Raw genomic sequence first — 27292 nt, forward strand, 5'->3', positions numbered from 1 at the left:
CTTTAGGCAGTGGGATCCATTTCTCCAAAAGGAAATGGAGCAGCACCCCTAACTCTAATCCTTGCTCTCTCTTGCCCGCGCCAGCCCAGTTTGGCTCTTCTTTCTTGTCACACCTGGCCAAGTACTCAGGCTGGCATAAGGAATGCCTTCCAGGGCAGCAGAGATCCCCCAGCTGGCCTGCTGTCACCTCCTTGCAAAGGAGTAGCCAGGTGAGGGCTGAGACTGAGGCTTCTTGGGGCCTGAGGCTCTCCCGCTGGTAACTCAGACAAGGGGCTGATGCTGAGAGGTGGGTGGCCGTGGGCCCTAGTGAAGGTGAAGAGCACAGCCCTGGATGAGTAGTCAGCCCAGCTGCGGAGGGCTGTGTGAGTGACCATCTGAGGCTCCAGCTGCCCCTGTTTACAGGTGACCTTTGTCCTGGGCTCTAATTTTATGTCTCCTCCTTGTGCCTTCACTTCTAGGGCATAGGTCTTTATCTCCAGCTGTGAAAACTGGTCAGTTTCTCTGACATATATGAAATATATATATATTTCATCAACTGAGTTAAAAGCCCATGCCTTGAGGCATGAAACATTCTTGACTCTCTCTGGGGCAATGGTCGCGGGGTGAATGTGGGCTGTGGGAGGGCTCTGAGGCAAGTCTCACTGGTCCATTCCTGCTTCTCTGCCTTCTGTCTCCCTACAGCGATCCTCCAATGGCAGAAAACATGTCACATAATAACATCGCACAGTCAGAAAGAATCTCAAAACCGTGGGGATCATCCATCAGAGCCACCTGGTCTCATATGCGAGTAAACAGAAGCCCACAGAGACAAAGTCTGGGGAAAGGGTCACAGTACTGGGGCCTGACATGATCGTACACTGGTCACTTTGCACATGGCTGTTATCTGTTTTGGCTCAGTTTCCCAACCGTAAGATAAAGAACTATTTTGCCGTGAATTAAGAACAACATAATAATGCTCTAAAATCAGGGTACAGGGTTGGTGGGGGCTCAGGGACCTCCATTTCCTCTAAGAGGCTCTTGGTCTGACTGCTTTTCAACTGTGGCTTGTCATTTCACTTCTGGAAGCTCCAGTTTCCCTCATCTACCAAGCAGGGATAATAGTACCTCCTCAATGGGATGCCTGGGTGGCTCAGTCTAACTTTCTTTCAGGTCATGATCTCACAGTTCTTGAGTTCGAGCTCCGCATTGGGCTCTGTGCTGACAGCTCAGAGCCTGGAGCCTGCTTCAGATTCTGTGTCTCCCTCTCTCTCTGCCCCTCCCCCACTTGCACGCGTGCGCGCGCTCTCTCTCTCTTTCTCTCCTCTCTCTCTCTCTCAAAAATAAGTAAACATTAATAGTACCTCCTCAGAGGATTGTTTTGAAGTGTAAATGAAGTAGTATGTTAGCCCAATACTGGGCATATAATAAGCATTTGATAAATTCTGATTATTATGATTAAGTTTAAGCATCTTGATGGCCGGGATGGCATCCTTATGATTTTATAGTACTCGCAATCGCTAGTGCAGTGTCTGGCACTCATAGGAGTTTAACATGCATGTGATCAACAGAACAAAAATGAGTGAATGCATGAGCAAACAACCTCGTTTTTGCCCCAGAGTCTCAGGGGAAGTAGGCGATGTAACTTGGGTTACACGAGCCAGTCATGTGCCTTCGGCCTGGCAAGGCTGTTAGTGGCCCATGCCACCTCTGTCTGCACTGTAGCCACTGCCTGGGCCCTTCGGAGGCTGAGTGTGGTTGGCACTCTGATCCCTCCTAGGACCATGGTGCCAGGGTCCTTAGTTCTGCGTGTACAAGATGGCGGTTGGAGCAGCTGTGAGCCAAGGTCTGCTAAAGCCGCTTGGCCACCTTAAAGGTTTTCCTGTCGGGGTGTGGAGATGGCAGTGTAAGAGTCTCCTTTTGGGGCTGCCTCCAGCCCCAGGATTCCCCCTACAGTTCAAGCTCCCAGACAGCTCTTAGAACATGTCCTCTAGGAGAATGAAGAAGGTGGGTTGGGAGAAAGGCATCATAAGCAGGGATGAACTGTCCAAACTACCAGCCCAAGTTGAGGCATGCATTCAGTGCCCTTTAAGGTGCCCTAGACTGTGTTTCCAGGGGGCTGCATAACAGCAACGCAACGCGCCCTCCCATCTGTCCAGAAACCAGTACCACAGGTTATCTGAAGAACTGAAGCTTCTGTGGGAAGCTTCCAACTCTGAGCACCAGCTCCTTCACCCTCTGTCTCTGTGTTAGCCCCACCCCACCTCACTTCGTGTCTTGCCCTCGAGGGTCTAATAAACTAGGAATGGCCATGCCTTGTAGAACAATGCTTTGGCCAAGAACAGTGGCACTGGACTCTGTACTCAGCCACCCCTTTCTTCAACCATGACCCTGGGAGGGGCTGCAATTTCCCAGGGTAGCTGACTATTAACTCTGGCTGGTGGGAGCCGCAGAGGACTTTTGGGTCCAGAGAAGTCCAGAGACAGTGCAATTGCCCCATTGGTCCCTCACCACTGTCACCACCTCGGGAAAGTTCTGCCCAGGTTCCCCAGGTACCTGCTCTGGGGAGTCATCCAAAATTGAATAATGCCCATGAAGGTCCCTGGTGTGCCACCTGTTTGCCAGCTGGCTGTCCTCCTCTCTTTGGCCTAGCCAGAGCCATGTGTGGATATTTTTATAGAAATCTCTACAAAGGTGGGGGAAAGGAGAGGGAAGAATAGGGGAGGCAAAGGAAAGGAAGAACGAGAGGTAAGGAGGAAAGGAGAAGAGAAAGGAAGCCTTAACGGTGGATAGGGTGGGTCTTTGGCCGATCCCAGACTCTGTGGAGGACATGAAGCTTTGGGAGCTGGGGGAATTCTCTTCCTCCAGTTATAGAAAGTCAGGGCCAGAGGCTCCTTAGATCTCATCCAGGTCAACTACTGATTTTCCTGAGAACCCCGAGGGATGGGGACCCAGTTCCAGACTCCACTCCAGTGCTTTGTACACCATTTCCTTTCTTGTGTTGTTGGAGGTCCAAGTACAGAGAAGGCTCCAGGGCTGGGGCAGAGGGTGCTCTGCAAGGTCTGGCCTTGAGCCTTTTACAAGCGGAACCCAGAGTGTGGAAAAGGGCCACGTCCCTTCGGGGGAAACCCCACACAATCCTTTAACCTGGGTCAAAAGCAGCTATAGCCCCAAACTCATGTCTGGTTACTGACATGCAGCAGTGCCCAAGGTGGGGTCCAAGTTCAGACTAAGATGACCTTGACAAGAACACTGAGCCCTCTAAGTGTTTACTAAACAAACCCTGTCCTCTTCTTAGTTTTTAAGATTCCCTGTTCCATGCCATGCATTCTTTTATCTGGAAGCAGTAAACAATAATACACACGCACAGTGGACGGCCTCTGCGGGTCGACAAAATATTTCCCATCTCTCACATGGATTGTTAGCCCTCCGAGCGCTAGCAGAACCAGCTACCCAGGGAGAAAAGTGGGTCAGAGGAAAGGAGATAGGGGCTCCTGGACGCACATCTCCCCTCGCCTCCCTCTCGGCCTCCTCCCTGCCCCCTCTAGAACACTGCAGCCACATGGAAACCCATGGGGAACAGTTGGGGCTTTTTATAATCTTTATTTGTTAACAGTTCAGGCTATTTTTTTTCCATGCTTGCAAGAGATGCCAATGCCTCATGAAAAAGTTGTGAAAAGAAACAAGTCTATTTTGGGGTGATCAGCCTCCTCAGAGCTTCTCACTTGCAGCTCTGCGGGGCTCCAGGAATGAGCCTGTTCTCTCTTAGAAGATCTGCTGCCTGTTTGAAATGAAGGATCCTGGGCCTTGGATGCACTGGCTAGGGGGTGCACTTTTGCCCCCCACTTCTAACTTTTCTGCCTGTAGAACAGGGCACTAATAACACCACGTAGCTTCTTTTTCCTGGAGGCCTACCTAGTGGTGGCTTCTGGTGTACTGTCCTGAGAAATCAACACCCCAGGAGACTTGGGGTGGATCATGCCATGGTATTAGCGGTGGTAGTATTTGCAGCTCTTAAAGCATGTAAGCCAAAAAGCACTCAAGTTTCTCTGCTGAGAGAAGAGCTGCGTCAAAGCTGCAGTGTATGCTGTATGGAGGCCTCGGCCAGCTCTGGCTTCCTAGGAGGCAGGGCTAGGTGGAGGGGCCTGGGTGAGTGGGCAGAGGGGTCTACATGCTCAGCTGTCTGCCAGCAGGGGCTGGCTGCAGCCTGGCCAGGCCAGACTGCAAGTGGATTCTTCAGCTCCTGGTTTGAGCAGCCCCACCAGCACCCACACAGTGTGGTGTAGGAAGGTTGCAAGGGACCAGCTGTGCTTTGAAGATCCCAAGCAGAATTCTCGCTTATGTTCCTTTCACTGTATCACCTGCTTGTCCATTTTCTCAGGAGACCCATTGGGCACCAGGGCCAAGGAAGGCAGGGACTCTCCAACCCTGATAGGTTAGACTGTCATAATTCTACACCCTCTGTGCTGTCTGCTCGCCATAGGGGACCTAGGTAGCACAGACACAAATGGGAGTTGAGTCCTGCCTATTCCCTTGCCTTGCCTTGCCTAGCCTTCCCCTCTCCTCCCTTCCATTCCCTCCCTCTCTCTCTCATTTAAATTTTGGTTAACATACAACCCAATATTGGCTTCAGAAGTAGAATTCAGTGATTCACCACTTACATAAAACACCCAGTGCTCATCACAACAAATGCTCTCCTTAATCCCCATCACCCACCTAGCCCATCTCCCACCCACCTCCCAAGTCCCCTTTTACACAGGGATACTGAGCATAAGTCTGTGAGGGGGACCAAGCAGAAATGAAGGAAGAGTTAGAGGGATCACAAAATGTCTGATCTCAGACCTGTAAGGGGCCATGAGAAGATCCTCTGGCCATCCCCTGTCTGGCAGGTAATATTATCCCAATGGAAGACCAGAGAGATTAGGTTCCTTGCCCGAAGTCACACAGCCAATCAATTCCTGGCAAAGGGAAGACTAGAACCACGGTTGGCACCAATTACTGCAGTGGCTGCTCCTCTACTTTGGTTTCTTTCTACTTGGGGCTCTTGGGGATCCTATTGTCCACATCCCTGCCCATACTGGGCTTGGGGGTGGGGGAACTTCTTCTTGCCTTAGCTTTCTTCTACCGTATTGTCCCCTGTCCTGGGAGGGCTGTCACAGAGATGTCTGTCCATTGCCCTTTAACAACATAGTGCCAACTGCTTCCAGAGGTATCCAACTGGTCTCTCCAAGCCCTTCCTAGATTATACCCTCTCTCTCCTAAAATCCTAGAATTTTCATTGGCTTCTTTAAACTGGTCCCAAGATTGTCACTGACCATTTAAGGAAGCTGAAGGTGGGAATCTCTGCCTCTTATGAGGTCTCTAATCCCTTCCCCCTCCGCCCCCAAGTATTTCCCTCTTCCATTCTCAGCCTTGGTGGCATCAGCTGATATTCCACTGAACCGCATTTGGGTCAGCAGCTTCTTCAGTAAAAAGAATGGCTAATAAAATATAGGCCTTCCATGCTAAGAACCCTTATTAGATATCATTGCTGGATGAATGTGCTGCAACCCTTGTACATGAGAGAACAGGATCGGAGAGGAGAGGAAATTGTCTAATGTCATATAGCTGTGTGAGGACAGAATCCAAACCTCCTGATGGACAACGAACTGCTCTTTTCAAATTACCAAACCAGTTCAGGATGTGCAGCATGAGATGGACCATGAACCCAGTTCTTGTCCCTCAAGGAGCCTCTTGATTCCCTGGAGTGGCCTCAGTCTTGGCCTCAGGCTGAGTGTCTCAGTCCAGTTGGCCTAAACAGAAGGAGCCACACCTTCACCCTGAGTAGACCCTCTGTTTGGGCTAACTGACCTGGGCATCTCTTTGGGTAACTCGAAGCTGTTTATTCCTTCTATCACAGTCTTCCCCTGGCCTGCCTCATTCACTTCTGTCCAGCCCAGCCAGGAGGTTGGAGGGAGCACAGAGCAATGGTGACCCAAAGAAAAGGCCGGTACAACCTGTGGAAGACCTCTCTGGACAGCACGTGAGTAGCCATTGGGTGGTGTCAAATCCCTCCTCATCAAGTTCCTCACCCAAAAATTCATTCATCCATCAAGCATTTATTGAGCTCCTATTACATACGAGTTGCCAGACCAGCAAGAAGGAAACTCTTGAAAAAGCATGGTCGCTTCTCTAAACAGTTCTCAGTACTGTGAAGGAAAGAGAGAAACCCAGTGATAGTGTAGTGTGATTGGTATTATTAGTGGAGCACAGAAGAAGGGCAGGGAACCTTGCAGACTTTGCAGAAGGTGTTCATGGTGGACTTCCTGCAAGAAGTGACATCCAAGCTGAGGCTTGAAGGATGAGTAAGCATTATCCAGGTGGAGGGATGGGAAGAACAGTGTTCAGGCCCAGAGAACTGTTTGAACAAAGGTCCAGAAGGGTTCTGTCTCTTGTAAAATACCTGGTTGTGCCCCCTGAGCCCTGGCCAAGGAGGATGAAAGACTCTAGACAGCTTTAAAATTAATTTTTTAATGTTTATTTTTGAGAGAGACAGAGAGACAGACCATGAGCATGGGAAGGGCAGTGAGAGGGAGACACAGAATCCGAAGCAGGTTCCAGGCTCTGAGCTGTCAGTGCAGAGCCCGACGTGGGACTCAAATTCACAAACTGTGAGATCATGACCTGAGCCAAAGTCAGACACTCAACTGACTGAGCCACCCAGGCGCCCTGAGAAGCTAGACTTTCTAGATTTTGTTCATTCACCCTGCCTGGGCTCTGCATGATGCCTCTACTTTTGCTCTCGGCTGGTTGCAAACACAGGATGGCAATGCTATGTGCCCCAGGCTGCACACGGCTGGGGAGAGGGGCAGAGTTTTATGTCAGAAGGCCTGTGGGGTGGGCTTCACAGAGGCTTGAGTATTCCAGGAGAAGGTAGAGAGAAGAAAGATTAGCAGCCTGCAAACCATAGAAAGGCTGAAGCTGTCTGTGACACAAATGCAATGTGCAGATTGGAGGAGGGTGCACCAAGCAGGGTCTGCAGAGTTTGGGTTGGTACTGAGGGTGCACCTTCAGAGCCACACAGAGAGGAGGGCTTGTGGTGCTGGCTGACAGCCTGCTGCATGGATGCCTCCTTGAGAACCAGGAAGGACAGTGTTCTCCCCAGACTGGGCCTCCTGCTCACAAGCTTCAGAAAATGGTGGCTCGTGATGCCCTTGAGGAGGGGGCTTATGGGGATAGTTGGAGGGGGTGTCTTTGGGGGACAGGCTCAAGGGGTTTATGTCACTGGGAAGGAAGAGTCACAGGAGGGCTTTGGTGAGGGAAGAGATGTCGGAGGAGGCTCTGACTGGGAATGCCTGAGCAGGTGATGCTATCAGGAAGAACTCTGATTTTGAAGAAAAGCTGAGAAAGAGGATGTGTGCAAAAAGCAGGACTGAGAATTAAGTTGTTCTCCCTCAGTGGAGACCCTGGCTCTGTCTGAGGCAGTTTGCCAAACGGGATCAGGGGGTACAACTTCATGTGGCCAACCTTACACCTTTGAGCCCACAGGGCGGACCATTGGACAGTGAGGTTGGTGGGCTCAGTTGGCTCTTTTCTCAGAGAGGGAGGGGGCATTGGGTCCATAGAGGCAGGCCCAGGAGCCCTGTGGTTTTGAGTAGAGGGCAGTTCTGTTTGCCTGTGTGCCTTCATGTGAAACATGAAGCCAACAGGCTGGTGCTCTGTAGCTGGGTGTCAGTGGGGGAGGCTGTGGCCTCTGTGGTGCCCACACAGAGATGTCATGCTAGGCTGTTCTTTGGGGCAGTGACCTCGAGCACACAGAGAATGGGCTGAGGCTCTTTGATGCCAAATATGGAGGAAGAACACACTGTACATGGCTAAGTTTCTTTCTGATGCATGTATTCAAATCAGTACTTTCCATTCTTATGAAGACTGAATCCTCATGAAAGGGGTAAAGCGGCACTCTCAGTCATCCTAATCCTCTTTTCCAGATCTGGGTGGATTCAGAAGGGGGGACATTCTCCACCAATCAGGCACTCCCTGAACATGGACCAAGCCAGAAAGCATATTTATCACAAATACCTTAATGGGCAACTTCCAGTTATATGCACTCATAGATGGAAAGCATGCTTCAGAGAATCCAAAATTTCTTTTTTATTTGGCTTTTTTTTTTTTTTTTGGCAATGGATTTCTCTTCCTAATCATATTTCGCATAAACTAGTATTAAATCGGATTTGCCTTCTCAGAGCACAAGTTGGAGGGGGTTAGGTGGGAGGCATGTCAGTCTCAACTTTAAAAATTGTCCAGAGGTAATGACAATATAGATCAAACTGGACTGAGCTAGCTGCTGTAATTACCAGTAGTCAGGATCATGGTACTCAAACTAGCCTTGAACATGGAAACGTCCTTTGGGGACTGCTCATATATTACAGATTTCATCCTTTATAACCACCTTGTTTTGCAGAGGAGTAAATCAAGACAGAGAACTCAAAGGTGTCTTAGGTCCTGGTCTCTGGGGCTAGTGTCTTCGTGGCATTTATTTTAAGAGGTCAGAAGATACTGGTAAACTCTAGGTGCCAATAGTATGCGGGTGGGATGGAAGCAGAGACTGCTGAAGAGAGGGAGAAGACCTAGACCGGAAAAGATACAGGCGATACAGCGACCCACTCTAAAACTCATCGGCCACGGCAGTCGGAGGCACAAGCTGTAGCTGCACGGGTGGTGATCAAGGGACGAAGGCCCTCAAGTGCCAGGAAAACTCTCAAGCCAGAGGAGGGCCTGTACGGAAACGCTGCGTTCCTTTCCCCAGGGGCAAGGGGTGGCGACCTGGGTTTAAGGGACAAGGAAAATATGTCAAGTTCCCCTCCCCTAACTCGAATCCCTTCCAGGGCTAAGATGCGTCTCAGTCCTTTTTCAGCCTCCGGAAGAAAGGGGAAAACCCCGTAGAAGTCCCGCGAGGTATTGTGTCTTGCCAGGTAGAGTGAGGAGACCTCCACCGGGGGTGCGCCGAGACCCGCCCCCCACCCCCCGCCCCAAGCCGCATGCCTCCGGGCGGGGGAAGGGGGGGGCAGGAACGAGTGAGCGGCACAGCGGGGCGGGGACGGGGGCGGGGCCGCCGGGCACCCAATCCCCTTATTTCCCCGCCCCTTCCCCGCCCCAGGCTCCTTTCCACCAACCGAGGTCAGTGGTGGGCGGAGCCTGTCACGGCAGTCGCCCTGGGTGCGATTTTTTTCCCCCTTCTCTTCCTCCCTTTCTTTTTTTTTTCCCCTTTCCTTTTTTTGTGAATGAAAAAAGGAGGTCGAGAGCGGTCCCCAGGACTGCAGCGCTAGGCGTCTTCGCGGCCGCGCCTCCTGAGCGGGCCGGGCGCGTAGCGGCGGCAGCCTCGCCCCTCTCCTCCTCAACTGCGCGTTGCTTCCAGCCTCCGCAGCCAGAGGACCTGCGGCCGCGGTGCGGCCCTGCCGTCGGAGGTCGGAGCGGCAGCGCGCAGCCCACTCCGGCGCGCCTCCATGACATTGGGCGCCCGGGGCGCGGGGAGATGCTGATCCGGAAGAGGCAATGGCTGCAGTACCGCGCGCGCGGCCGCTCCCGGCCCGCCGTCCGGCCTGGGCTGCTCTGTCAGAGTTTCTGATCTAGCTCGACCCGGGCCCAGAGCCTGTAGCAGCGGCAGCAGCAGCAGCGGCAGCAGCAGCAGCAGCAGCAGCGCGGCGGCGCTGGCATCGTCCTAACTTGCACGCGCGGAGTGACCCCAGACATTTCACTAAAATGAGCGTGTTTAGCAGGAAGAGATGTGTTCCTTACACTAGAAATTACCCCGTCACATGTAGTGGTGTAAGTAAATGATTAATGTCTATTATGGCCGGGTTGCAGGCTGCCTGGAAACGCGCCGCTTTTCCGTCCTGTGCCCTCCCCGGCCCTATCTGCTTTCCTTCTCACATCCCCTTGGCTCCCCTTCTCACCTTCGGTATAGCTTTAGCTGCTGGGGTCTCGGGTGGCGGGGGGCGGAAAGGGGGAGGTCGGGAGACTAACCTCTTCTGGGTTTTTCTAGGGAAAGGAAGATGACTTGATTGCCTTGGCGTGTCGTGGCCTTTCCCTCTCCCCATTTTTAAAATAAATTATTTTTATCTCGTGTGTGTGTGCAGAGCAGTGTGTCAGGAAAAAAAGGTCCAGAGTGGTGGAAATGTTTCTGTTAAAAACCAATGGAATTTTGGATGGTTTACTAGCCGTTCCGGAGATGTTTCTTTCAACCCAACTCCATTGCAGTCTGTGCATCAGAGTTCTGGCAAACTATGGGAGAGATGCTTAGCATTGTTTGTTGATGTCTGAGAAGGCTTTTTTTTTATGTGTTTAGGTTTGCATTTTTTGTTAATATGATCATTCAGGATCCCTTTGAGCCTTGCTGTCCATTGGATCTGCAGGAAGGATTCATCTCCCCACCTTCCCCAATATTACAATGTCAGCAACCCACTGGCAGCCTCCTTTAATTCCAAGGCCATCCTCTCTGGTCTTCTCTTCCCGATTGTCCCTTCCTATCCATCCTCTTCGATTTTTACCTTCATTTTCAGGATATTCCTCTCTTTTGCATTTTGTAAGATGCAGGATGTGGGATATTGGTTGCTAGGAGACAGCCAGGCTCCCAGGGAGATTCTGTCGTTTCCTTGACAACCAGACTAGGGCAGCCACAGATGAACAAGCCTCCTATCAGGTGTGGGAGGGAAAGGGGGGCTTTTCTGGGCTCTGTAAAGAGTGTGTGTAGGGGTTTGGGGGTGGGACTGGGAGCCACTGAGGGTTGTAGCTAATTTAAGCACACCTTGCCTTTTGGCCTGGCCTGAGCACAAGAAGCTGGGAGAACAGTGGACAGGAGGCTGTTTGTGGAGAGGGGGACAGGGATCATGGGACAGGATGAGGAGGGAGGATCTGTGTATTCTGGGATCACTGAAGGAGAGGAATGAATTGGGGGTTGTGATACCCAGGGCAGAATGGCAAGGAAGCCATAATTTATGGAGGTTAGTCTAGAGGCTCAGAGGAATGAGAATGCAGAAAAGTCTAGAGTCATTGAAGGAGAGTGCCAGGGAAGGGGAAATTGAGAAGCTCATTGAGTGGGTTGTATCATCATACATCAGCAATGATACAGTAAAGTAGCAATAATCTAGAGCAGAAATTACATTACTGGTGGCTTTGGCACGCTCTCTCCAGTACAGGACCCTCCTTTAAGACCGGTCTGATTCAACTAAGAGTTTTGCCTGCTGGCTTAATTGGGCCAGTCTGTATTATAAAGAGAGATAGAATTACATATATAGATATGTAATCTAGCATTATATAATACCAGATTACATAAGAAGGCAAATACCTCCTTTCTGCCCAGACTCTCTTGCCACGAATTCACTAAGATTTGGGAAACTTTCTTCCAAAGCTTTCATACCCATTTTCCAGAAGGGCAGACTGATGCCTAGAGAAGTGTAGTGATTTGCCCTTTCCTAGGCATGAAGTTTCCTAGAAATGCAATACGGCAGTCGGGACAGGGGTGGAGTGGATGAGAATGGTAAATATAAGGAGGAAGTCCAAGAACAGGCAGGGGAAGGCTGCAGGAGCAGCCGAAGAATGGATGAAGAGAGGCTGTTCAGCCTGAGTAGCCCCCAGCAGGTTGTTGTCTTAACTCATGGCAGTGTTTGTTCCTCTCCTACTTGTTGGTTGGCTGTCCCCTACTTAACCCTAGAGGTGCATGAGATGTACAGGGGTATTTTAGTCATAAACACTCTGATTTTGAAGCTGCATTGCTCTGCTGGCATTCTGGCATCTTCCTCGCCTTCCAGATGCTCCTGGATTGAAGAACTGATCCCCCTCCTCCTCCGTACCTCCTCATGCCCCCTTCTGCTTACACGCCCACATGCCATTACAACCTACATCTGAGAAAGTTTTTTTGTCTAGTGGGTTTTAGTCTCTCCTCCAGCTAATCACGTTTGTATTTGGGATTTTGTCTGTTTTGTCCTTCAATTTTTAGAACAGAAACTACAGGCCAGGTGATTCCTTCCCAGTTGTCTGACTTGAGACCAGGAACCATCAACGTGGGGTTCCTGGTCCTCAGCTCAGGAGAGAGTAGGGAGGAGGCAAGATGGTGGTTAGAATAATGGCTGCCCACTGAGGAGGGCGAGGCGGGTGGAGGGGGCAGGAGGAATCTTGCAGAGGATTGCACTGGAGACTCGGGAGGGACTGCGTGGAGACCCCTTGTTGATTAGAGTCCAGTTCTTGTAAAATTCCAAGGAGGGGGTGCTTGTCTCATTGAAAAGTCCTTGCTGCACTTTTTGCTTAGGTTGCTGAGATGTATCTACTCGTGCAAATCCCAGTTGCCATCGTTACTTGGATATTTCAGTTCTGCATTCCTGCATGCTGGCGTCCAGTTACAGCCCGGCAGGAGTAGAGCTGCTTTGTTGCTGTTGGTGGCCTTGCCCTCTTGCTGGATGGCTCAGCAGTGAGGGCACCTGGACTGCCTCCAGGACTCTTATGAGCTCAGCCTTCCTTGGCCTAGGAAGGAGTCCTCCACGGTGTTCCAACCCCCGACTGACTTCGTGCACACAGGGACAGAGAGCAGGAGCAAGCCAAGTGACCTGGGTGAAACTGGGTTTCCTAATAATGCCTGCTTTGCCCTGACCCCACCCCCCTCCCCTCTTCCATTTCAGGAGAGTAGATGCTACTGGGAGACTGCCACCCAAAGCGCCACTAAGCCCTCACGCTGAGGGGTCTTTGCTGGGGACAGCTTTTAAGCCCCAACATGACACTTCAACTACAGAAGGGCACTCTGTTTGTTCATTTGAGCCATCCGTCTCTCTGGGTGGATAAGCGCTCCCTCTGTGCCCAACACAGAAGGAAACTGAGGCAAGCATTTGCCTGGAAATTCAGGCCCAAGTTTCTGGCCCTCTGCTTCGTCTAGCAGCCCCATCACCCATGCAGCCAACTGAGCGAGCACCTTCCGGGAGAGCCAGTTGTCTGGAGGCTTTCAGCCTGAAAACCCTCCTCCCTAGGAATGGGGAAGGTGGAAAGGCGCATATATTCCTCTCCCTGAGGCTGCCTGCAGGTGTATGCCTGAGTAGGGTGGCCAGGCCCCTGGCCATCGAGTGCATAGTCACAGGCCCATGTTTATCCCCTCTGCCATCTCAAAACTGGGCCTGTAGCCCCGTGAGCCATCCAGGCAACAGGACAGGCCCAGAACAGGAGAGGGGAGGCCCATGGGCTGCTCGGGTGCATCCAGAACCTCTCCAGCCCAGAGAGACTGGGAAGAAAACCGCTGGCCTCTCCCTGAAAGGGGCTGGGGGATAGCGTTGGAGGGGAGCCATAGACAATGTTTGAAAATTTCCCACCGGGGAGGGAGAGAGGCAAAGGTGGAGGCCAGGAGAGCTGCCACCCAGCTCTGATAAGTCCATTAAATTTTAAAGTGGCCCTACCCTTAGCCATGCTGGGAAGCGGTGGGAACCTGGCCCGAACTCTGCTTTTCTCAGCTGTTTGTTGTTCTGCTGCCCAGAGGAGGAGAGCGGATGATGAGTGAGCTTCCCAGGCAGACTTTCCTCTTCCTGGGAGAGTGGGGACAGGCCCAAGGCAGGTCTGCCTAGGGTTCTCTCACAGGTCTCTCCCGGCCAGGAGCCCAGCAGGAGGGTGGTGGCAACAGGAGGCAGACAAGTGGTTCACACGGCCGGAACTGCTCCTCTCAGCCTGAATGGGCCCCCAGCTTCTTAGGCCCCATGGAACTATTGCCCATCTCTGGGCAAATGCTGGCAAAGGGGCTGGTCCCGGCTGAGGAGAGCCACTGGCCCTGGCCCTCAGGGAGCTGGTGTGTGGAGCCACCTTGACCACTGTGCTCCTCCTCTTCAGGTCCCAATTAATGGATTCTGACATGGATTATGAAAGGCCAAACGTAGAGACCATCAAGTGCGTTGTGGTGGGAGACAACGCGGTGGGCAAGACCAGGCTCATCTGTGCCCGGGCCTGCAATGCCACGCTCACCCAGTACCAGCTGCTCGCCACCCATGTGCCCACGGTTTGGGCCATCGACCAGTATCGGGTGTGCCAGGAGGTAAGGCTGTAAGGCCACTTGGCTGGGGGTCCCACCCTGCGAATCTGGGCTTCTTCCCAAACCATAGCTCGGTGTCTCCAAACTCAGCTGGGCCTGTGCTGAGCTCACGGAGGCTCCCGGGGATGGGGTAGCAGCAGAAGAGGAAGGAGCCCCCGGAGAAAGGTCTGAGGTGAGCCCACCCCGGGGGAGGGATCCTTAACTATCTGGGGTTTGCGTGGCCCAGCTGGTGCCTGAGACCCACGCTTTGCCTGGAGCACTGCGTCTTTTGCAATCACAGCCCCCAGTAATGGGGAGCGCTGAGGGGAGGGAGGCGTTGGAGAGCAGAGGGCAGAGAGGAACAGAGAAGCTGTTGGCCAATACCAAAATCAGAGGCTTTCAACTTGCGGGTGAAGCTAGAAACAGGGCAGGCTCCCTGAGCTCCCTTCCACACCATAACAGTGTGCCCTTTAGTCTCTTTCCATCTGGCCAGCTTAGAGGCCGCTCTTGCCGTTGACTCTGCAGAGATGGCCCCTGGACAGAGTGTCGGGCAGGGCACACAGACGTAGGTACTGACTCTGTCCCTCCACCCCCATGCCATATGGGACCCTCAGGGATGAGCTGGCCCCAGCCCGAGTTGACCTGTGGAGGCCCCTAGAACTACTGCCCTCGCTTCCCACTCCTCTCCCCCGGCCCACCCCACAGGTGCTGGAACGCTCCAGAGATGTGGTAGATGATGTCAGTGTCTCCCTCCGCCTCTGGGACACTTTTGGAGACCACCACAAAGACCGCCGCTTTGCTTATGGGAGGTAGGTCAGGCCTCTGGTTGCCTGCAGGGAGCCAGGTGGGTAGGTTTTCTCTGCTTTCCCGAGGAAGGAGCAATGCTGGGAAATTTAAGCTGGGAGGAGAGAGCAGAGAAAACAGCATGGCAGATCCTCACAGCAGAGGCAGCCCGGGGCAGTGGAAGGAGCTGGGTTTGGAGTCAGGAGGCCAGGTAGGACTTTGAGCCTTGCTACCTATCGGCTCTGTGACTATGAGCAATTAGGGGAACTGTTCTAAAATTATTTTCTCAGCCGTGGTTTGTGAAATAGTACTTCCTAAACTGTAAGATAACTGTGAGGTCAAAACGAGGGCGTCTGAAAGGTCTAAAATGCTAAACTAGAGGTGCTGTTATTATACATTCTGTGTAAAGTCATGTGAGCAGATACAGAGGACAGATGTGGGACTGTTGCATAGGGTGGGGAGTGTGTGCGTGCTCTCCCTTATTCCACCACTAGCTTTCTCTGCCCATAACCTCACTCTCCCACCCCCAGATCCGATGTGGTGGTTCTGTGCTTCTCCATTGCCAACCCCAATTCCCTCCACCATGTCAAGACCATGTGGTACCCAGAAATCAAGCACTTCTGCCCCCGAGCACCTGTCATCTTGGTGGGCTGCCAGCTGGACCTGCGCTATGCTGACCTGGAGGCTGTCAATAGGGCCAGACGACCCTTGGCTAGGTAAGGGCTGTTGGTGCCCAGGGAAGGGAAGGAGGTTGATGGAGGAGGGGGAGCATCTCCATGGCTCCCTGAAGGAATCCACTCAGCCTCACACCTTACCCTTCATTTGAAGCAAGCCATACAGAGGGCCAGAAAGAGTTCCCATTTATTCATTCATTCATTCATCTATTAGACCTTGTGTGGGCAATACTGGGCTAAGCACTATGGGAGAGAAGGGAAAAAAAGAGGTATCTTTGCGTGAAAGGGACTTATAATCATGCTGGGAGATGAACTTGATATATGAACATGTTAAAAACCAATGTGGAGCATTGCATGCTCATTGCTGGAGGTCTTAGGGCTGGGGGCGGGGCAGAAATAAAGAAGCCTTTCTGCCAGAAGAGGGGATTGGAATGGGCCTTGAAAGACTGGTAATATTTGACTAGACAGAGGAGAAAGGGCAGGAGTGGGGCAGAGACAGTCCTGAGCAGAAACTCTCCAGTCCCTTGGAGAACAGACAGGCTCTGGAGAGCTGTCTCTCCCTGCCTCTCCCCTCCCCTCTTCCCTCATCAACATGTTGAGTTTTCCTTCTTGAATCTACCAGGCCCATCAAGCCCAATGAGATCCTTCCCCCGGAGAAGGGTCGAGAGGTAGCTAAGGAGCTGGGCATCCCCTACTACGAGACCAGTGTGGTGGCCCAGTTCGGCATCAAGGATGTCTTTGACAACGCCATCCGTGCAGCGCTCATCTCCCGCCGGCACCTGCAGTTCTGGAAATCTCACCTCCGCAATGTGCAGCGGCCTCTGCTGCAGGCGCCCTTCTTGCCTCCCAAGCCGCCTCCCCCCATCATCGTGGTGCCAGATCCCCCCTCCAGCAGCGAGGAGTGCCCCGCCCACCTCCTGGAGGACCCGCTGTGCGCGGATGTCATACTGGTGCTGCAGGAGCGGGTGCGCATCTTTGCCCACAAGATCTACCTCTCCACTTCCTCCTCCAAGTTCTACGACCTGTTCCTCATGGACCTGAGTGAGGGGGAGCTGGGGGGCCCCTCAGGGCCAGGGGGCCCTCGCCCAGAGGACCACCGGGGTCACCCTGATCACCACCATCATCACCACCACCACCACCATGGCCGGGACTTCCTGCTTCGGGCGGCCAGCTTTGATGTGTGCGAGAGTGTGGAGGAGAGTGGGGGCTCGGGTCCTGCTGGGCTCCGTGCCTCAACCAGTGATGGGATCTTACGGGGCAATGGAACAGGGTATCTGCCAGGGAGGGGTCGAGTACTGTCTTCCTGGAGCCGAGCTTTTGTGAGCATCCAGGAAGAGATGGCAGAGGATCCTCTGACCTACAAATCACGGCTGATGGTGGTGGTAAAAATGGACAACTCCATCCAGCCGGGGCCCTTCCGGGCTGTTCTCAAGTACCTATACACTGGGGAGCTGGACGAGAATGAGCGGGACCTCATGCACATCGCCCACATTGCTGAACTGCTTGAGGTCTTTGATCTACGCATGATGGTGGCCAACATTCTCAACAATGAGGCCTTCATGAACCAAGAGATCACTAAGGCCTTCCATGTCCGTCGGACCAACCGGGTTAAGGAATGCTTGGCAAAGGGCACCTTTTCAGGTATGGATTGTACTTAGGAACCCACTGCCTGAAGGCAGGGGAGTTCCCTCCAGGTAGCCTTCTTAAGAGTCCAGGTTGGTCTGATTAGCATCCTGAGTTATCTGCTGATGTCCTGGAGATATGTTGGCTCTGCTCCTGAAAGCCTAGTACCCCAAAACTGAGAGCCTGGTCATGTAGCACTCTACAGCTGTTGCTTTGGAAGGAAGTGGGTTATCTGGGCACAGTGTCAGTCTTTGGGGTTGGTTGTCCCACATTCTTTTGCCACATCCTCATATGATGCCTCTTCTCCTGGACAGATGTAACTTTCATCCTGGATGATGGCACCATCAGCGCCCATAAGCCCCTGTTGATTTCCAGCTGTGACTGGATGGCTGCCATGTTTGGGGGGCCATTTGTGGAGAGTTCCACCAGGGAGGTAAGGCTAGGATGGGAATGGGTGGGAGGGAGAGCGAGACCTACACACTTCATACCTGAGGCATCTGCTATGCCAGAGGTTTATGATGAGGTGATTCCCATAGGCAAGGATTTTATGATATATTGGGGAATTATAGTAACATTTTCACTGTATGGTTTAGAAAGCACTTTTGATACATCATCGATATCACTTCACACACACCTCTTACACATGGCAGAGTGTTCCCACTTTATAGGGAAAGTAAGGCCCTTGAGAAGTTAAGTGTCTGGTATAAAGTTATGTTAAGTAGAAAGGAGAGGTTTGGACTTCAAGACTTCCAGTTCCTTGGCTCTATACATTGTTATCTGGCTTTCCCCTAACCCATGTGAACCAATTGGAAAAAATTCTGTGTGTCCTAAAATGAATCCATCGCTGTTTTTTTTAAGTTTATTTTTTATATTTGAGAGAGAATGCACATGTGAGAGAGCAAAGGGAGGGGCAGAGAGACAGGGGGACAGGGAAACTGAACCAGGCTTTGCCCTGACAGCAGAGAGCTGACGCGGGTCTCGAACTCACAAACTGCGAGCTCATGACATGAGCCGAAGTTGGACGCTTAACCTACTGAACCACTCAGGCGCCCCTTCTCATTTTCTTTAAGCTCCTATACCATTAATTGTCCATCACTCAGCCTCACAGTTAAGAAGGTACAACTTTGTGCAACTGTGTGAGGTTCGGAATGTCCACACAGTTTTCTTGACTGGTCTAGGATTTCTTTCAAGTGTGGGGACTGGGTCTTTTACTTCTGCCAAGTCATCCCCACCTCACCCCCGCATCCCATCCACACTGGTCCCTCAGTAAGAACTCACCAAACACTTGAGTGAAAGACTAGACTAACACCATAGCGTCCCGTGACACAGAATAGGGATTTCTTAACGTTTCTGGGAAGAAAGCCCTTTTGGAAGGCTAAGTGGAGGGATTGAAATGTGAGTTCGTCTCTGATCCTTGAAGCATGAGTGGGACTGGCTTCTGTGAGTGTGAGACCGAGTGCTCCCCAGAGCCCCAGGGGTGGCCAGCCCTGCGCACTTCTGGGTGCCACAGAAGCAGCCTCAAAGCTCCAGACAATTCACACGCAGCCTGGGGAGACTTGTGTCTGATGAGAAAGCAGTTTTTGTTGCAGCACTGCTCCGAAGAGATCCCCGGGGCCCAAAGCAGCTGTGTCAGGTGGCTCAAGAGAAGCCAGCCCGTGTTGGCTTTGCTCCTTCGTATCCCCCTCACACTGCCCTCTGCCAGTCCAGGAGGGGCTGGGGTGTGGGTTCAGGTAAAAGGAAGGATTCCTTTAAACATCTTCCAAGCCAGCATGGCTTTGGAAGTGCTCCAGTGAGAATCTCTAGGTCCTTTTAAAAGCTGTCAGAGCCCTGCTTCCTGGTGCTGTCAGCACATGGGCTTCATGCAGGGTTTTGCTCTGGGATGTATAACTTCGAGGCTTCCTGAGCTGGTGCAGGGGCAGCGGCAGGATGGCCACCTATCTGGGGGAGCTAGCCATGTGGGCCAGGGCCTTTTGAGCTTCTCAGACCTGAGGTCCTCCTTCCCAAAAGCTGGACCTCACTGAGGCCTCCGGTCTTCCTCCCCCCTGCAGGTGGTATTCCCTTACACGAGCAAGAGCTGCATGAGGGCAGTGCTGGAATACCTCTACACGGGCATGTTCACCTCCAGTCCCGACCTGGATGACATGAAGCTCATCATCTTGGCCAACCGCCTCTGCCTGCCACATTTGGTTGCCCTCACAGGTACATGGGGGCCTCCTAGGGGAGAAGCCGGGAAAACCTCCAGAAGTCATTATTTCTTCTCCTAGGGGACAGGCTGCTAGCACTGAGGGAATGTGTTTACACCCAGTGAAATGTGTCGATGCGTATTGGGGTTTGGAGAGGACACAGATGTAAAGAAGTGACAGAGACGTGCTTGATGGGTTCATGATGTAGGCTTTCCGCAAAGGGTTTTGGGCCCAACTGGCTTGGTCTCCAGCAGATGACAGTGCTCAGTGTTCTACCAGCTGGCGGTACTCGGGCAAAGTCAAGTCAAGAAGAGTAGAATGCAGTTCCTCATTCCCCACCCCCTCTTTAGTCCTTCTCCTCCTCTGCCTTCTTTCTTTTCTCTTCTCTTCTTTCTTGTCTTCCTCCTCCTTCTCCTCCACCTTCGCTTTCTCTTTCTTCTTCCAGAAACAGACAATAAACATTACCTGCTTAGCTCCTTGAAAAGACCATGAGAGCTGGAGCTCAGCTTTTAGAATAGGCCAGGTGCAGAGGTCCTCGGGGGTGGAGCAGGGCCTGAGGCAACAGGGACACTAAGCAGCAGGCCACTGGGGACCAAAGGGCTGGAGGACAGGAATGGTGTGTCCAAATGAAGGGGGTCTGGGGCCAGTGATCAGAAGGCCAGGCAGAAGGCTCCCACTGAGGTTGGAATTGGCATTTGTGCTGTGCTGGTGTTCATATCGGGGTTCATGTTCTTGGGCAGGTTGGGGGCAGAGAGCAGGGCCTTAGATAATTGAGCTGAGATTCAGAGAAGGACCTAGCATCAGAGCTTCTGGGGCACTGGACAGATGATCAAGACTGGGACCCACATGTGAGGAAAACAGCAAACTGTGATAAGAAATTAGTTTTAAGATGGCGCTTGGTCATAAGAAGAAGGAAGAAATCATTAATCAGAACTGAAATGTTGAGTCTACAGAGAGTCCAGGGACCCTAGTTTAAACGCAGAGGGCTTTAGGGTGCAGAGAAAGAGAGAGGCTTCTAAAGATCACAGCTGAAACAGTATGCCCACCATAGCTGCCTAAAAGAGAGGTATGGTCTTTACAGAGCACTGACAACTTCCAAACTCTTGGACCAAGTAATTCAACTTTTTTGAAAGACTATCTCCAAAGAAATGACCCAAAGGCAAAATATATATAAAGATGTTTCTATAAGTTTGTCTTATCATAGCGGGCAATCAGAAACAAGTCAGCCATCAAAAATGTTAAGCTGCACTGTTGCATGGAAAGGCTTATAGAAAATACCACTGAGTAACTTTTCCTGTGAAATGGTCCATAAACCCTACAAAACATACAAACATGTGTTGTGTGGGGACCCTGCCAAGGATTAGCAGAAAATGCTGAGCATGGTAGAATCAGCAATGCTTTATATTTCATGAGATATGCTTTCTATGAAGTTATTAATTCAGGATTAAAACTTTTTTATTGTTCAGTATAACACAAATACATGAAATATATGTTTAGCTTTGTGAATTATTATAGAGTCAAATGAGCCACATCAGGAACTAGCCCCTTACCAGCCACAGCAGAAGCCCCCTGCCTGTCCACCTGAGTCCCAGGTCCCCCTCCTCAGGAGTAATGCTTTACCTATTAGTATTTTATAGGGTATTTCTTATGGTCTCACTACCTTACTCTCCATAGTTTTATCTTCTAAGCGTGCATCCTTAAACATAGTAGCATGGTTTTATTTTGTATATGCCTTTTAAGTTTCTTCTAATCTAAAGGTTCCTTGTCCATTATTTTTTTTTCCACTTGCAGTTTATCTATTGGAAAAAACCCACTGATGTTCTAGAAAATCTTGATTTTCACTGATTGATTGTTGGATCTAGAGGCTAGGTCAGATTCATATTCAATTTTCTTTTTCTAAGACCACTTCATAGGTTGTTTCTATTTTATTTTGTTTGTTTGTCTAAGATTTTATTTTTAAGTAATCTCTACACCCAACGTGGGGCTCGAACTCACAACCCCGAGATCAGGTTCCACTGACTGAGCCAGCTAGGCACCCCATTTCTGTTTTTCATAAAGAAGCTTTTTCTCTTTTGCTGTGTTAGCAGCCACTGAGTATCAGTAGGTCCGCTGATTTATTCGGTATTGTGAAATGGTAATATTCCAATTCAGTCACTCCTTTATCTGTTGGAATCCTTCTAGAAGGAAAGAAGCTTCTCCTCCTCTTTGTTTATCCAGTAGTATGGTTCATTCAGGAGGAGCAGATGAATACTTGATTGTTTCCTCTTATTGACCAGTTTTCAAAATAAATTTGCTTTCCATCACCTTTTGAGGGTGTCCAGTTAGTTTTTATTTTTAAAGAATACTCCCAACTTTTAGATTTGAATGCACTCAATCGGTTTCCAATAATTGTAGTTACTTTATTAAAGCTGAAATACTGCACTGCACCTTTCGCCAGCAGGAATCTCTTCAAGTTGGCACCAGAGTGAGCTCTCTGGTTATGTGGAATGACAAGATGTTCCAGGTTCATTTTGTACATTTCCTGCCCTGGACCTGGAATCAGCCATTTCTCTAAGAAGTCTGCTTCTTATAGTTGGAAATGGTATTTCAAGGCTATAATTTGTGGATTACGGATGCCCATGACTACTGTACCATTTCTAGCTGTTGTTTCTAGGTCTTTTCCATGGACTGAGCTGGGAAGTATATTTTAAAGATACCTGATGAGTTCATACTGATACAGTTAAACTTCAGGATTAAGAGTGTTTAGTTTCCCAATGTAAATGTTTTAACCTAAAATGTAAGGTTAGTATACAATTTGTTATAAGATCTAAGTTAATACAAATATCTAGGTTTACTCAATAGTTCTGATTCATAGTTCTCAGCAAACCTGTGATTTACCACCCCCTCCCATCAGTATCAATGGCTGGCTCCACTGGGAGCTTTCACCCTACATAGATCAGACTACTGGGTGTGACATACGTAGTTTGAACAATTCTCTTATGTGATTCTAACATCCACTTTCACTCCCCATCCCCACTCCACTAGGAAAGCCTTGTTCTAATCCCAATTTCTTCACTTGTGGGAGCAGACTTAAACTGGCTATGGCCTTTCTTGGTCTGTTGGGACTTCCACCTGGCCTCATCTCTCTTCACCCTGCAGCGGGGCCCCTGCTGGGAGGTAAACTGAGTACATATCCATTCATACAGTTCTTCCGCTAATTCCTGGCTGTGTGTGTCACAGAGCAGTACACAGTGACTGGGCTCATGGAAGCAACTCAGATGATGGTGGACATTGATGGGGACGTCCTTGTGTTCCTAGAACTGGCTCAGGTACGATGGCTGGGAAAGGGATGTCTCCAACATTCTTGACTCTGGGCTCTGTATGCTCATTGGCAGTGATTGGAGAAGACCGGGAGGCAGTGGGCAGGAAGGGAGCCCCTTGTTAGACTTGGTTCCCTGATTCAGCAGGGCCCATCTCATCTTTCCTGCCAGAAGATACACTCTGACCTGCCGAGAGGAAAGGCTATCCGGCGGGAAGGGACTGAGGCATCATGCAAAACCGTGGGGAAGGGGAAGGAAGCCCAGTCTCATGTGTAGATATGATTGCAGCCTGCCTTAGGTTGAGGCCTCCTCATCTAAAATTCGCTGCCCACTTCCTCATTCCCCAGCAAACAAACACAATCTCCCACACTAACCTTCTGAGTGTGGGAATTCTACCACCAGAAGTTAGTTGGTGAAGTTGGAGTTGCAGCTCGGAGGCATGCAGACACAGCTGTCTACACCTTAGTGCAGACCGCTTTGGTCCCTGGCGGGAGGAGGAAGACATTTCTGGGGTGGGATCTAAAGAGGACAGACACAGTCAGAAGGCACCACACACGGTTATGGATGTCCTGGATGGTGGGAGCAGGACAGAGGTGACTCGATGGTGGTGGGGACAGTGCCAGGGAGCAAAGTAAGTGTTTTCTCACACTTTTGTGTGGGTTTGCCTCTCAAGATGGGCTCTATACAACTGCAGGGCTGTTGCCTGTCTACACCAAAGCTTTGGCTCAGAAGACAGCTCTAGGGGTCTGTGCAGACCCTGCCCTGGGGTTCCAGCACAGATGTTCTTCTGTTTGTCCTCAGTTCCACTGCGCGTACCAGTTGGCTGACTGGTGTCTCCACCACATTTGCACCAACTACAACAACGTGTGCCGCAAGTTCCCCCGAGACATGAAGGCCATGTCCCCAGGTGAGCGATTCCGGCGGGGTCTGTGCTCCACCCCCCTTGAAGGGGCTTCAACCTGGGTCCAGATCTCTGACTTGACCCTGGGGCATCTGGTGGCTGCCAAAGATCCTTGGGCTGAACTTGACCTTGTGGGTGGGGAGCAGCCTGTCAAGGTATATCCAGCTAAGCAGAGGGGAGCCAAGGCAAAGGGCAGGACAGTTGGGGACCTCGGGCAACTCACTTATCTTCTCTGGGCTTCTAGCTCTCACGAGTACAAAACAGGTGTTTTGGTGGGTTTGTGGTTTTTGTTTTGCTTTGTTTTGTTGGTGTTTTGGTATTTCGGACTTGGTATTTTTTTTTTCTGTATTGATATTTTTCAGGCAAGACTCCACAATAAGAAATACATTTTATGTTGTGAGCCAGTACACATCTAAAAACTATACAAATTGTTTTTAATGCTGCTCACGACCCACCACGTTGATTTCACAACCTAGAAAGGGGCATAGGTAGACAGCACAGGTCCAGATATCCTCTGAGGTCCCTGTGGTCCCACCTCTGCTTAATGAAGGTCTCCAGTCCCAGGACCCAGAAGGAACTGCCCAAGCCCCAGGGAGAGGTGCTTTGGCCTCCCGGGGTTCCTGCCACTCATCTCTTCAGTTCTTCACTAGTCACCCTCCACTCTGTGGTGCCCCTCTCCCTGCTGCCAGGCTGTCCCCTGCGCCCTCCTGTCCTCCCAACCCTGGTCTCTCCTTTGTACCCTTGTGGCATTTTCTGTCTAAAGCACAGCTCCAACCACATCACTGCCCTGGTCTAAACCTTGCATGCCCCCTCATACCTTCCAGAATCAGTCCAAACCCCTCAGCCTAGCCTTCCCTCTAGGCTTTCCCTCTTTGTCCTGCAGCCCGCCCTCCCTATGCTTCCCTCAGAACCCAGCTCCACCAGCCACCAGTGCTGTCACTCCAGCCATGCCCAGCACCCTCCTGCCCTCCTCCCTCCTCGTGCTCCGTCCAGCCTAGTTCATTCCCAGGGCCAGCATATATCCCAGCATAGTGGAAGGACCTTTTCCCAATGCCGTTGGCCCCACCACCGGCATTGACTTTCTTCAGGAAGCCTGCAGCTGTACCATCGGCTCTGAAAGCAGGGCTGATACCCAGATGGAGGCCTCCGCAGGTCCCCATGGCAGTGTGGGGGCTGCTGCGGGCAACCCTTGGGCCCCTCCATGCCCCAGCCCTCCTCTTTCCCCTTCTCCTGCCCTCTAACGACTGCCCTGCTGTTCTGCTCCAGAAAACCAGGAGTATTTTGAGAAGCACCGGTGGCCGCCTGTCTGGTACCTAAAGGAAGAAGATCACTACCAGCGGGCACGGAAGGAACGTGAGAAGGAGGACTATCTCCACCTGAAACGGCAGCCCAAGCGGCGGTGGCTGTTCTGGAACAGTCCCTCCTCACCATCGTCTTCTGCGGCCTCCTCGTCATCCCCGTCTTCCTCCTCGGCTGTGGTCTGAGACGCCGCCACCCTCTCCTGACACCGCTGCTGTGCTCCCCACTCGCCTTCGCCCCCTCTGCTCTTCTGCATTGCCCCTTCCACCTTCCAGGGACAAGGGGACCCGCGTAACCAGGACCCTAAGGGCAGAGCTGTTCTCACCAGCCAACATAGCTCAGCAAGAGAGGAGGGGGGCTTTGCGGATCAGGACGGGGACCCTTGCAGGGGTCCCCAGTTCCAAAGCAGGGCAGGAGACGATGATTGCCTAGAGGTGGGGAGCAGGGAAGGAACAGAGAGCTGACTCTGGGTTGGAGAACGCTGGTGCCTGAAGGAAACTCTCCCAGCCATGGGGCCGGGTGTCTTGGTCTGTGGAGGCGGCCCCCTCCCAGGAGGCGGCAGCACCCAGGGAGGGTCCTGTCTCTCATGGCCACCTTTTTCCATCAGTAGACTTGAGGGCTGCAGAAGTTTTGTGGGCATTTCCCCATGGCGCCTACTCAGATCCTCACTGGAGAAGTCAGGGTAGAAATTAAGCCTTCAGACCCAACCCGAGGCTTCCACATCCCGGGGTGCAGCTGCCGAGGCCACAGGTGGGAAGGTTTGTACTCTGCAGCCATCCCTCCCACAAAGGTGGTAGTTGTCCGGGCCTCGTGAAGGCTGGCGGAGACTGTCCAGAGCTTCGGGCCTCAGAGCGGCGCCTCATGGTGCAGTGAGAAACTTCTCCCTCCCCGTCCTTCACCACTCAGATCCTGAGACGGGAACCAAAGGAGACAGCTGGGCCAGGGGGCGAGGAGAACGTGGGTGGTGGGGTCTGGACTCAGAAACCCCATGCTCTTCTGGGCTCCTCCCCCTGCCTCTGGTTAGCATGGCTTCTTAGCACGGTGGGGCCAAATGAGCAAACACAAAAAACAAACCCCGAAATGACAAAATCACCCCTCCCCCGAAAACATGCTAGCCTCTATTCTCTCAAAGAAAACTAGAAGAAGATCCTATATAGCTTACAAACAGGGGCCTCCATGTTTGATAACGCAGAAGTTTAGGGTGTAGAACCGATTTAGTGCCTGTCAGGAAAGGACTTGTCACCTGCTGTGACTGAGGATGCCCTGGTCCCACAGGCTGGCTCAGAGGACAGCACCAGTTCCCACTCAGGGTGCTGGGATGGAGGCTGCAGGAGCAGGAACAGGGTGGTCTCAGGGCTCAGACATGGCATTGGACCCCTACTTTGCCCATCTTGAGAATCAGTTATCCCCCTTGACTTCAGAGAGTGACTTCACAGGATGTGAATATCTTGGGGTCAAAGGTCAGGGAAAGGACTCCAACTTGGAGAATAGGAGTCCAGGTAATGAAAGATCATAGGGCATGATCTCACTTAGTGCTGGTTTGGGGTAAGAGGGAAGGAGGAGTGGCAAAGCAAGGTCAGTCCCAGGAAGTAGGGGACAAGACTGGAAGATTGTGGGGGTTAAGACAACAGCTTGCAGCCCCATGGGGAAAAGCTGGGCTACAACTGACCTCTCCCTATTTTGTGATCCTGACCCATATTTCACCCCCTACACCACATTTAGACTTAAAAGTCAGAGTCTCACTGATGATGGGTGGAACCCTGGGGTGGGCTCCACCAGCAAGACACTGGCTTTAGGTCTGGGATCAAGCAAACACAGAAACAGGAAAATCCTGCCACAGTTTTGTAGTGCCGAGTCTAGACTGGCAGGCTGGCTGGCTTGGTTCTCATCCTTGCCTTTAGAGCGAGGTTGATGAGCCAGCAGGCAGGGGCAGGAGGGAGTGTGGCGGGGAGGGGAGGTGCAGCTCTGTACCCAGCACCTTTGCTCTTGGAGAGGGGAGCAAGAGGTGGGCCCCTAGGGCCTCCCAGGAACTCATGATAAGAGGGAGAGCAGAGACCTACAGTCCAAGAATCCATGAGCGATGTGGCCCGCTAATGAGGATGCGGAGGGGCCAAGGGGAGGGAAAGTCAGGCTGGCTCAGGTGGTGCAGGAAGCCCACCAGAGAGGAGCCACAGGATCACCCCAGCAACTAGGGTGGGCTTACCCCTCAGGGACCCACTGCCTTTCCCTAGCTGCTCCGTGCAAGCCCAGCAGGCCCTGGTGCAAGCCAGAGATGGCACCTAGGGAGGCTGTGGGGGAGGCAGGCCAGGGCTGGTGTCCTCCCAGGGGGGCGGGAGGGAGGAAGGGCTGAATTCCAGTTCCGCAGGAGACAGGAAGGACAGGTCACAAGAACACAGACCCGTGTACTCGTGTCGCTCAAAGCTGCTTTAGAGGAGACTGGGAGGGTAGGGGAGAAAAAAAACACACACACCTCTTTTTATATAAGGTTTCATATTTAATTTGGTCATGAATTCATAAATACATGAGTATTTTCTACCTAA

The 27292-nt window shown here is 51.8% G+C and overlaps 1 protein-coding gene across 2 annotated transcripts; it reads left to right on the plus strand.

Annotated features, from left to right (window-relative positions):
• The first annotated feature begins 9240 nt into the window (after positions 1-9240).
• On the plus strand, positions 9241-27292 carry RHOBTB2 (Rho related BTB domain containing 2). 2 transcript variants are annotated; one of them, XM_029937692.1, is made up of 10 exons: positions 9241-9780; positions 13813-14014; positions 14696-14799; positions 15304-15489; positions 16070-17088; positions 17385-17503; positions 19119-19269; positions 22473-22561; positions 23354-23459; positions 24720-27292. In XM_029937692.1, exons 2-10 carry the CDS (start codon positions 13823-13825, stop codon positions 24935-24937), a joined length of 2184 nt encoding a protein of 727 aa, XP_029793552.1. In that variant the 5' UTR covers positions 9241-9780; positions 13813-13822; the 3' UTR covers positions 24938-27292. The 2 variants fall into 2 exon arrangements, with proteins under 2 accessions (XP_029793552.1, XP_029793556.1); XM_029937696.1 differs by lacking the exon at positions 24720-27292 and having other exon boundaries at positions 22439-22561; positions 23354-23438.

The sequence above is a fragment of the Suricata suricatta genome, chromosome 1 (assembly GCF_006229205.1).
Source record: "Suricata suricatta isolate VVHF042 chromosome 1, meerkat_22Aug2017_6uvM2_HiC, whole genome shotgun sequence".
Classification (NCBI taxonomy): Eukaryota; Metazoa; Chordata; class Mammalia; order Carnivora; family Herpestidae; genus Suricata; species Suricata suricatta.